Source organism: Triticum aestivum, chromosome 7A (genome assembly GCF_018294505.1).
Source record: "Triticum aestivum cultivar Chinese Spring chromosome 7A, IWGSC CS RefSeq v2.1, whole genome shotgun sequence".
Taxonomy (NCBI): domain Eukaryota; kingdom Viridiplantae; phylum Streptophyta; class Magnoliopsida; order Poales; family Poaceae; genus Triticum; species Triticum aestivum.
The window spans coordinates 48,302,889-48,314,319 of record NC_057812.1 but is presented as its reverse complement, the minus strand read 5'-3'; the positions used below and the strand labels follow the sequence as shown (position 1 = coordinate 48,314,319).

At 50.7% G+C, this 11,431-nt stretch overlaps 1 protein-coding gene across 2 annotated transcripts; it reads left to right on the top strand.

Moving 5' to 3' along the window:
• The first annotated feature begins 7,944 nt into the window (after positions 1 to 7,944).
• Positions 7,945 to 10,606, top strand: LOC123154059 (uncharacterized). 2 transcript variants are annotated; one of them, XM_044572862.1, is made up of 3 exons: positions 7,945 to 9,855; positions 9,947 to 10,142; positions 10,250 to 10,606. In XM_044572862.1, the coding sequence occupies exons 1-3, from the start codon at positions 8,869 to 8,871 to the stop codon at positions 10,438 to 10,440; spliced, it is 1,374 nt and encodes a 457-aa protein (XP_044428797.1). In that variant the 5' UTR covers positions 7,945 to 8,868; the 3' UTR covers positions 10,441 to 10,606. The 2 variants fall into 2 exon arrangements, with proteins under 2 accessions (XP_044428797.1, XP_044428796.1); XM_044572861.1 differs by having other exon boundaries at positions 7,953 to 9,855; positions 9,941 to 10,142.
• Positions 10,607 to 11,431: the final 825 nt, after the last annotated feature.

Sequence of the window (11,431 nt, the reverse complement as noted above, 5' to 3'; positions counted from 1 at the left end):
GCGACCCCGAGCTTCACCAACGCCTCCACGAGCTCCGGCGTTCTCCGCACCTTTGTCTCCCACCATCAGCAGGAGCTGGGAGGCTCCACTGAGGGCATTCTGCTCCGCCCCCTTCCGCCTCTGTCGCCGATGATCCTCGTCGTCTCCGACGAACCCGGCAGCTACTAATCCGTCGAGGGCTTTTCTTGGCCGCTCGGTGAGCTCCTCTCTCCCTCCATTCCTCCTTCCCGCAGCCACGATTCGTCCCTAGCTAGTTCGCCGCTGTTGCCGTGCCTCTGCTTCCGCCGGCGTGCTCGTAGCCGTGCCATTGCTGCCCGTCGAGCTCAGATGAGCTCGGGATAATGCTCAGCACGTCCGTGCGGGCCCGTTGCCCCCCTCCCTCGCGCCTTGTCGAGCCCCATAGCGCCGACCCCGTGCTCCGACCGGATGCGCCTCCGCGTAGCTCGTCGCCGGCGTCGTTCCGGCGACCTTTTGGTCTTTTTCTCGTGCCCATCTTGCTCGCGCGTGCACGTAGGCCTCGCCCCGCTCACTGGATAGCCCGAATTCGCGCCGTACCACCATTGTCGTTGCTCGCCCGAAGCACCTCGCTGCCGGCGAGCTCGAAGCGCTCGCCCTCGTCTGTTCCAGCCACTCTGGCCACCACCGCTCGATGCGCGACGCCGAGCCGCGTCGAACGCGCCCAGCCACAACCCCGCAGACCCCCTGTGCGCGAAATCCGCGCCCCTCCCAAGCCACGCCGCCACGTTTGGCTCGCCGGAGTCAACTCCGGCGCGTCTCCGGCCAGTGTTCGACGTGGCGCCCAGGTGGCACCGCCTGGGCCACTGACTGGTGGGCCCAGGGGCCCCCTTTGACATGTTGACTTGGGTCAACATTAACGTTGCCGCACCCAGTACCACTGACATGTGGGCCCCGCCCTATTTAAACAGGTTTTATAAATAGATAAAACATTAATTAATCTGTTAATTAGTTTTAATCACTAATTAGTCACTGACTAAAGGGGCCCACGCGCCTAACTAGTTCTGTTAGTCAAATTAATCCACTGTTAACCCCCAGAGGCTGACATGTGGGTCCCGGTGGCCCACTGGTCAGGATTGACCTGGTCAGTGCGACTGTTGACTGCAGACGTCATCTTCATGTCATGCTGATGTCATATTTCCTTTACTGTTATTAAATAATTCCAGAATATGTTTAAAACTTTAGAAAATCATATAAAATAATCCGTAACTCGGATGAAAAAGTTTTATATATGAAAGTTGCTCAGAACGACGAGACGAATCCGAATACGCGATCCGTTCGTCTGCCACATGCCCCTAACTACCTGAACATGCAACTTTTCCCCTCCGTTTCATCTATCCGAAAATGCTAAACCTGGGGAAACATTCCCGGATGTTATCCCCCTTCGCTAGTAACGTGTAGCACCGCGTTAGAACACGTCTAGCTCTGCATGTTATCCTGTTATGCTCTTGCTTGCTATGTATTTACTGTTTCTCCCCCCTCTTCTCTCCGGTAGACCTGCCGCTGATGCCGCTGTGTTCAACTACGTCGACGACGATCCCTTCTTCTTGTCTGAGCAACCAGGCAAGCCCCCCCTTTGATCATCCCGATATCGTCCATTCCATTCTCTCATGCTTGCATTAGATTTTGCTACTGTTATTGTTTGCTCCTATTCTGCTGCATAGCCTGTTTATTGTAACCTGCTATTGTTACCTACCTCCTTATCCTAAACTACTTAGTATAGGTTGGTTAGAGACCCATTAGTGCCCCCCCTACTTGACCCGACTGCCCCGCTAGATTATCAGAAGACCCGATCAACGGGATCGAAGAACAGGCCCCGACACCTCAAGTCACATCACACCCCTTTGTTGCTCGACTCTGCAGAGTTACCATTGAGTGCCGAGGGTGGAACCTATACATCACTCCTGATGAGATCTTTGTAGTGTAGCTATTCGGCCGTGGTCATTGAGGGTGATTTCCTCCTTAACTACTTCTGATACGGCTTTGTCGTGCAACCCCTCAAGTTTGAACTTCGAGGGTGGTTCCTCTTACGTTCACCTTGATGATTACATCGAGTGGAATCCGTCAAGGGTGATTCCTCAGGTTTTCCCCTTGGTGTTAGACACACAGTTACTATGGTTACTATGACTTTACACTGAACCATGTTACTAAAGACGGGTCGACCCTGAGGGGTACCCGCGCGAGATTAATTGCGAGTGATGTGGAGACGGGTTGACCTGGAGGGTGCCCGCGAGATAATTACGAGGCGTGGCCGGGCATTCCTAGCCCTTGCCGCAAGTCCTCGAGACGGGGCAACGGGGTCACATCTTTCGTGAGTCTCTGCTTGTTACCGCGTGATCCCAATCCACTACGATTTGGATATTTGATCCAAGGGGCCTCTGGCCTGATAGCACTAACCATCACGTGGGCATAGTATGGGCGTTCTGCGTCGTATAATCAGCCAAAGCTTAATAGACGTCAGCGACTGAGCGGCGCGCGCCGGGTTGGACTGGTAAGCTCCTGCCTTTTTAGGGAGGTAGCTAGGTCTGCTCACCAGCCGCCCACGCAACGTGCAGGAGTTACCGGGGAGATGGCCCATGACCCCTGGGGCATAGGTTTAGTCTGGCGTGCTGGCCTCTCTATTAAGCCTAGGTCGGGTTGCGGCGTATTGTTTGGCCGAGGCCGGGCATGACCCAGGAAAGTGTGTCCGGCCGGAGTTAAGCGAGCGTGGTGGGTAAGTTGGTGCACCCCTGCAGGGAAGAAAACATCTATCGATAGCCTATCCTACGGTAACGGACACTTGGAGTTGTATCCCGATCGATACAACTAGAACTGGATACTTGTGATGAGACTAGATGGTGATGAGTAATGGATTGTGATGATAACTGGATAGTATGGCTCTGGGATTGCTTTCTCGCAGGGGGTCGAGAAAGGATCTCTGGCCGAGGTTGATAACACTACTACTTTACTTTATGCTACTCTACTCCCTCATGTTGATGCAAGATGGTGATTTCCAGAAGATGCTAGTCTTCAATAGGACTAGACCTTCTCTCTATTCTGGCATTTCTGCAGCCCAGTCCACATATACAGCCTTCCTTTGATAATGTTGCATATGTAGTGTAGATCCTTGCTTGCGAGTACTTTGGATGAGTACTCACGGTTGCTTTGCTCCCCCTTTTGCCCCTTTCTTCTTCTTTCCGGTTGATGCAACCAGATGTCGGAGCCCAGGAGCCAGATGCCATCCGCCGATGCCTGCTACTACGTGGAGATCGCCGACGACCAGGAGTAGTTAGGAGGCTCCCAGGCAGGAGGCCTTGCCTTTTCGATCGTTGTTGCTTTTGTGCTAGCCTTCTTAAGGCAAACTTGTCTAACTCATGTCTATACTCAGATATTGTTGCTTCCGCTGACTCTTGTGTTTTTGAGCTTATGTATTCGAGCCCTCGAGGCCCCTGGCTTGTAATATAAAGCTTGTATTAATTTAAATTTGTGTCTAGAGTTGTGTTGTGATATCTTCCCGTGAGTCCTTGATCTTGATCGTACACATTTGCGTGTATGATTATTGTACGGTTGAATCGAGGGCATCACAACCCCTACATGTATATTGTCATCAACATCAAAACATGATGTAAGGGCATGATTGCTCTTTCAGCCATCCCTATTTCCTTTGAACGGCTTCTTCCGCTGACCGGGTTTGGAGCCGCTGAATCCGGCGTTTACCGTCGTATCTTCGGTTCTTCATTGTTGTTCCGACTATTATTATTACTATGTCGTGGCCTTCCATCGCCATCCCTGGCTTCAGCGGTGCCAGGGTCGCTGGTACTATTGCTTCGACAAGCCAACCAGCTATCTTCGCACGCACAGAAGCGGGTCATGAGTGCAGTCAAAGCTACCATAGTATTTGGCTTTTTCTGACCAAGGTGTTGGGCAAGCCATTTGTCGCGGACACTGTGTATAAATGCCGCTAAGGCTTCGGCATACGGACAGTCGACAATTTCGTTCTTCTTGATTATGAACCCAGTCCAGAGTTTGTGGGCCAACTCTCCGGGTTGCTGGACTATGTGACTTAGGTCATCAACGTCCGGTGGCCGGACATAAGTGCCCTAAAAATTGTCCCGAAAAGCATCTTCTAAATCCTCCAAACTGCCAATGGAATTCTCTGGGAGGCTATTCAACCAGTGTCGTGCTGGCCCTTTTAGCTTTAGAGGAAGGTATTTGATGGCATGGAGGTCGTCACCGCGGGCCATGCGAATGTGGACAAGAAAATCTTCAATCCATACCGCGGGATCTGTCATTCCATCATATGCTTTGATGTTTACGTGTTTAAACCCTTCCGGGAACTGGTGTTGCATTACCTCATCGGTAAATCACATTGGATGTGCGGCGCCTCTATATCGGGCAACATCGCGGCGGAGTTTGGATGACGTCTGTGTTCGGTTCTCGGCCAGAACTTGGTTATGCTTGTCGCACCAGGCTTGATGGTCGTCGTCTCGTGTTGGAGCATGTCCCCTTGATCTGTAGATTGATCTTGTCTGGCTGGCTCTGTTCTCCAGGTCCTGACGTAAGTCGTATGTGTAGCCAGTAGTCGCTGCCTCTTTGCCTCTACGGCGAGGTGGCGCGGGGTGGTATTCAGCGTAATTGACCGCTTTGTCCCGTCCACGTGGTGGTCGGTCCGGTTGATCAGCATGGTTGTATTTTGACGTATTGGCTCAAGGGCATCGTCGTCGAATTGTGGTAACAGCCTGCACTTTGGGTAGCTCCTTGTCGGGCGCTCGAGGCCGTATTCTTCGGCTGCCAAGACCTTGGTCCATCTGTCATTGAGCATGTCCTGTTCGGCTTGAAGCTGTTGTTGTTTCTTTTTCAAGCTCCTCGCAGTGGTGATGAGTTGTCGCTCGAAAATTTCTTGTTTAAGGGGCTCCTCTGGCACGATGAAGTCTTCGTTACCGAGGCTAACGTCCTCTTCGGAGGCTGGTAGATAATTACTATCTTCCGAATCCTCATGGTCGACAAGTTTGTCAGGGTCGACATGTCCTTCTTCCCACTCATCCTGCTCAAACGCAGGCTCGGCGGGGTGATCAGAGTCTTCGGCATTGTCCGGGGTGTTATTATCTCCGGTGCCGGTATTACTTTCCTTTTCCTGAAACGATCATGAGCGGCGCCACTGACGTCGGTGCTTCGGTGGTGCCTCGACGGGCTTGTCCTAAATTGGATCTTGAGTGCCATCGTCGTCCTTCTTTTCGGGCGTATCCACCATGTACACGTCGTAAGTAGAAGTGGTCGTCCAACACACAGTGATGGGCTGACCCTGGCCTGGTTCGTCTCCGGCATCGTCGTCCATACCGTGGATGTCTTCAGAGGTGTAATCTACCATGTCGGTTAGGTCCTTGACAGTGGCTATTAAGTGGGTGGCGGGTGGGGTGTAAAATTCCCCGCTCTAAGCCCCCAGTTCAGACTGGGCGTAGTTCGGAAGTGACTCTTCCGTGATAGAAAGATATCGCATTAAGTCCAACGCCTCATTTAGGAGCGAAAGCTGGATGGGTGACTGAGGATCTGCAGAGTTGGGTCCGGGAATAGCCACTTGACCAAGCTCAGTGGATGTAGACCTCAAGAGTTCGGAGTGGGCATCCAGAGATGAGTCCGGCTTCCCGATATCGGGAAGAGTTTTGTTTGAGTCCGGGCTTGCTGACAACGTGATCACCTCTGGGTCTCCGGCAAGAAGCTCCACAACGGGAGAGAGTCCGGTGGGGCTTGATCTCCCGTCTTCGGACAGAGTGGTTCGTTCTGGATCTAAGGCCAGAGCAGGTATGAGAGTCGATCCTTGAGTGGAATCTGATGGTGGATCCGCCGAGTTTCCTTCATGTAGATGAGGATCGGCGGCCGAGGCCGAGAACCCTTCGAAGATCAAGTCTCCTCGGATATCGGTGATGTAATTCAAACCCCCAAACCTGATCTGGTGACCAGGGGCGTAGCTGTTGATCTGCTCAAGGTGACCAGTTGAATTGGCATGCAGAGCGAAGCCGCCAAACACAAAGAGTTGGCCAGGGAGAAAAGTCTCCCCGAAAATAGCGTCATCGCCGATGATGAGTCGAGCCATCGATCCTTCTTTAGACGACATAGTGGAACTCTCAATGAAAGCACCAATGTCGGCGTCAAAACTAGCCGATCTCGGGTAGGGGGTCCCGAACTATGCGTCTGAGGATCGAGGGTAACAAGGGACAAGTGGGACACAGTGTTTACCTAGGTTCGGGCCCTCTTAAAGGAGGTAAAACCCTACTTCATGCTTGATTATATTCGATGAGTATAGGGGTTACAAGAGTTGATCTACCTCGAGATCGTAATGGCTAAACCCTAGCTGCCTAGCCTATGGGAATTATGATAGCCTCTACGGACTAAACCCTCCAGTTTATATAACACTAGAGGGACCTAGGGTTACACAGAGTCGGTTTGTAAAAGAAGGAAATAACATATTTGGACACCAAGCTTGCCTTCCACGCATATGGTAGTCCTACCCGGATACGGCAGAAAAGCCCTCTGATTTTTATCTTCACGGCCCATCAGACTGGCCCATATCCCATAGTCCGGACGCCCGAGGACCCCCTAATCCAGGACTCACTCAATGACCTCAAGAACAAAAGTAACTACTCACAAATGATAATCATGCTCAAGATCAGAGGGGTATTAAATAGCATAATTGATCTGAACATATAATCTTCCACCAAATAAACCATATAGTAATCAACTACAAGAGGTAATCAACACTATTAGTCACCCACATGTACAAATCTGAGGTTCCGGTACAAAGATTGAACACAAGAGATGAACTAGGGTTTGAGAGGAGATGTTGTTGGGTCTTAGCGGAGATGGTGCTGTTGAATATGTTGATGAAGATGGCCCTCCCAAAGATGAGAGGGTTGTTGGTGATGACGATGATGATGATTTCCCCCCTCCGGGAGGGAAGTTCCCCTGACGGAATCGCTTCGCCGGAGGACAAAAGTCCTCCTGCCCAAGTTCCGCCTCGAGACGGCGACGCTTCTTCCCGAAAGTAGTCTCCTTATTTTTTTTCTAGGTCAAAATGAACTATATATCAGAAGATGGGCATAGAAGGTGGACCGAGGAGGGCACAACCCACCAGGGCGCGCCCTGGTGTCTTGTGCCCACCAGGGTGGCCCCTTCCGGTAGTTATTTGCTCTAGTATTTTTCATATGTTCCCAAATAATTCTCCGTAAATTTTCAGCTCATTTGGAGATGTGCATACTAGGTAACTCTGACGTAGCTTTTTCAGGTCCAGAATTTCAGCTGCCAGCATTCTCCCTCTATGAGTAAACCTGGCATATTATGAGAGAAAAGATATTAGAATTACTCCATAAAGCATTATTATGTAAAAAACACTCGTTCAACATTTTAAATACTCGTTCGACATTTTCAAAATACTTGTTCAACAGTTGTTAAATGCTTGATTAACATTTTTGTATACACGATTAATATTTTTATAAACATGATTACGAAATTTCATCATTTTTTAATACATGGTCAACATTTTTTGTATACACATTCAATATTTTGAAAGCATGATTAACATTTTAAAAATATATTATGTGAATTAAAGTTTTTTAATACATATGTTTAGAATATTTAAATGTGTAAATAGTACTAAAAAGGAATAAAAAAACGAAATAAAAACATGAAAAACAGAAAGAAAGGAGGCAATAGTACTAAAAAGAGGAGGCAGCGAACTGGGCCGGCTCATATCCTCGTGCGCTGCAGCGAGGAGCCCAAAGCCCCTAAGCCACCCGTGGTTCGGATTCGTAGATATAGGATTTTCGCCAGTTTTATTACGCCCTTCTCCTTCCTAAAAAAAATAAAAAAAATATTACGCCCTTCCCCTTCATATCCTCCTCGCACTGATACTTTCCGGGAGAAACCCTATCTCGTCCTCTCCCCGCCCCCCGCCGCCGCCCCACGCCGCCGCCCGCCGCCGCACCCCCCGCCCCCAAATACCATCTCGTCCTCTACCCCAACCCTAAGCAACCCGCCGCCCTCCTGGCCGTCCCCCGCCCCAAAAAACGCTCCGGTCGCCGCTGATGGCTTCTGGATCCACTTCTTCCGGCTCTGGGAGGAGGGGGCTGGTGTCTTGCGCGCACAGCCTCAAATGCCGCGTCGAGGATGCGCCTCTGCCTCTTTACCCCGACCTCGAAAAGGCCATCTACGAGCTCATCGTCGGCTTCTACGACCAGGCGTTCAACCGGCTGCCCTGCGACAGGATTCCGGGCCTCCGCGACCTGCTCACCACCGCCGGCACCTGCCTCGGCCTCCTCGACCCCGTCTCCAACATCATCCTCAACACCCTCGCCCTCCTCCCCGAAGGCGCCGCCGCCGCAGCTTCCACCGCTCCACCCGCCACAAAGAAGTCCAAAAGACTAGTGCGCAAGGCCTGGGCCTGGCACGACATTGCAAACAGGTCCTACAACAGTCTCCTGGCCTTCCTCATGGCGTACTTCGGATGTCTCTGCACCAAGGAACAGGCCGCCCGCTACATCTACTGGGCGGGCGCCAATCTCAGCCTCGCCGTCATGCTCGTCGAATACGATCTCTACTATAGGGTGGAGGATACACTGGACCCTGAATCCGGCAGGACGCAGGCCGCCCTCGAGTGGGCGGCCACCATCGCAGGTCACCCTTCCCCCACCGTTTTGACTAAGCTCATGTCATCCCAGCTCAAAGACGACGACTTTCACCTTCTGGAGAAGCAACTCTTTTCAGCAGCAGATACCCCTCTCAAGGCTGATGATGTCGGAGAAATCGACAGCATATTGCGCATGATGATGAGCCCGCCCTGTGTTGCCAGCGTAAGCCATACCACAAAAGGGCTGGTTGTCCATGTTCGTCAGAACCTCGACACCGTGTGGTCGACCACCCCCTCCGCTACAGAGGACACCAGGACCACCTCCACCTCTCTCTGCTGGGGACGGAAAACCCATCTCGTCGCTGCAGTGCGGACTGCCTGACAAGCTAGAACGTTGCCTGGAAAGAGCAGCTGGCCTGGAACAATATTTGGAGAACCTGTGCAGCAGTGACAGCTGCGATTACCTGCAGACTCTCAAGATGCACCTCCACGGTATGATTCATATCTGCTGCGTCAAGGTGCTCAAGCTGCTGCCCAAACCATCCGGCTCGCTCATGCGCGCCTTCCTCATGGCCGGCCACTGCTACGGCTCCATGGACCCTGTCTCCAACATCATCGTCAACTCCATTTGGGACAACAGCCACGGCTGCCCTCTCCCAGAGTCTGAACGCAGCAAGATTGAGCAATACAATGACATCCTGGACCCCCTATCTCTGCTCCGCACACAGGTTCACTCCCTCAAGGGCCTTGTGGAACTCGCCAAATTCGCCATCCTGGAGACAGCACACGGGGGGTTCTCAACAGAGGGTTGTGCTCTGGAGTTGCTCTGCAGTGCAGGATGCGACGTTTTTGACAGGTTTCCATCATCGGCAGGGATGTTTAAAGAGAAGAAGCTCTTCCATGAAGTTGCCAAGGCCGCTGGACACCCTCTACCGCTTCAGCTGGGTGAACTGCACGAGATGCTGATGGTAGCACCCGAGGGACAAGCGCTGCTCTCCTTGACGTCCGAGGCTCAAATTCAATGTAGTGTGTTGCGCATCGAGGACATGACAAATCATATAAGCCGCATGTGGCGCGGTTGGGTGGCTGCTAAAACTGGTGGCGTTGTGCAAGCTCCTAAACTTTTTCCAAAGTCTTTGATGTTCGTGTCAAGCATGAGATCAAAGTATGAGGAGCGGAGGAGTTGGTTCCGCTCAAAGATTGAACAGGTGCTGAAGGATTACACGACCCAGCATTTTTGGGTAGGTATCCTTATCTGTTACGTACATTTGCTTTAATTACCTTCATTTGGCCTGCTCTCTTACTCGACTTGCTTGCTTGTTGTAGGAGCAGCAGTATAAACTTGATATTATCTGTGGCGTGGAGGCAATCAACAAAGGCCGCCCCCCCTTGGGTGAGATGTGCTACCGCGTGAACTTCACTGCTACTTCCCATTTGGAGCGTGAGAGGAGGCTATTCTTCGCTGAGTTTTTGTTCTCAGGTGGGCCAAGGCCAGAGACCTGCTGCCCTCTACCCTATGACTATGCGGGTAAGCCCCCACTAGTTTCTCTGCGGCACGGCTGATTGACTTCTTATTATCGTGTGTTGTAGTAGTCTCACTCAACCATGCATGGTCGTGTTTTGTTTTGTTGATAGGCCGTTGCTACTATGGTGAGCAAACCGCGAGGAAAATTGTGTATCCTGATGACGCCAAATACATCCCGCACGATATCACCCATCCTGGAACCCGCCGTGTGGATGACATGCTAGAGATGGACGTCGTCCACTTCAGTTCCGAGATGGACGTGGAGCTCGCAGAGAAACTCAACAAGATGCATGCCAATTGAAGAGTGAGTCTGAGTGAATCTTCTGTCGCAGCGGTCGTGCGTGTGATGCTATCAGCTGTGAAGTGAGACCATAGTACTATATATGCTTCCTGCTGTGTGTTATGATGTCCTAATTAATGCGCATTCTGCTATGTATTATCTAGACTGGATGACATTCTTCATTATCTATACTGGAGTAGTACTGTTATGCATGTGTGTGTGCCTAGTTTGCTTGCTTGGCCTTGTGTGTAAATCAGGCTGCTATGGTTGTGATGAACTGTGATCTATGTTGTCCAGAAAACATCATAGGTCATTTCAAATTACTTGACACTCTTGCAGATTGCCTGGCTAGCTAGTTTAAATTTCGTACAGGGAATTTTTGAAAAGAAAAGAGATGGACCAAAATGTATCACACGGCAACTGCACATGCACGTTTTAGTCAGCTACTGTAGTTCCAGTTGCAGCGCATGCTAGTGAGTGAACCGATCGAGAGCAGGTAGCTCGCTTTTAAGTGTGTTGATTCCAAAAGCAATCATGGTAACTGTGCATGAAACTCGCTAACCATAATGTATGACGGTATGAGTGGAAGATGAGTCACTGGCCTGAAGAAATCAACGCTAGCTGATTCCCTAAACTAAAACAGTACATGCAGCATGTTCAATCATGTGGAACTATAGTGATCTAAATGCTCTTATATTTTTTTATTTACTAGGGGAGTATACATAAGATAAAGAATGGTCTAATAAAACGCTACAGCGTGTTTCAACCAGTCAGTAGGCTACTCGTGGCTCCAATGGCAGCAACACACGAGCATTGTGCTACTATTCAAGGGGGAAAAGAAACTCATGATTAGAGTGATCAATCTATCAAAAGTCGGATCACAGATCAACAGCAGCCGAATCACATTAGATTGCCACAAGATGAGTACGCGTTTGCCAATAATATTATGAGCAGGTCCATATTCCGATGATGAACTGATTCAACAACATCGATCCATCATAGCAAGATTCTT

Bases quoted from the DNA above. Each gene is read 5' to 3' on its own strand.
- LOC123154059 (XM_044572861.1), top strand. From the start codon at position 8,869: ATGTTCGTCAGAACCTCGACACCGTGTGGTCGACCACCCCCTCCGCTA. The intron at 9,856-9,940 runs GTAGGTATCCTT...TGCTTGTTGTAG, and splicing joins ACACGACCCAGCATTTTTGG to GAGCAGCAGTATAAACTTGA. The intron at 10,143-10,249 runs GTAAGCCCCCAC...TTTTGTTGATAG, and splicing joins TCTACCCTATGACTATGCGG to GCCGTTGCTACTATGGTGAG.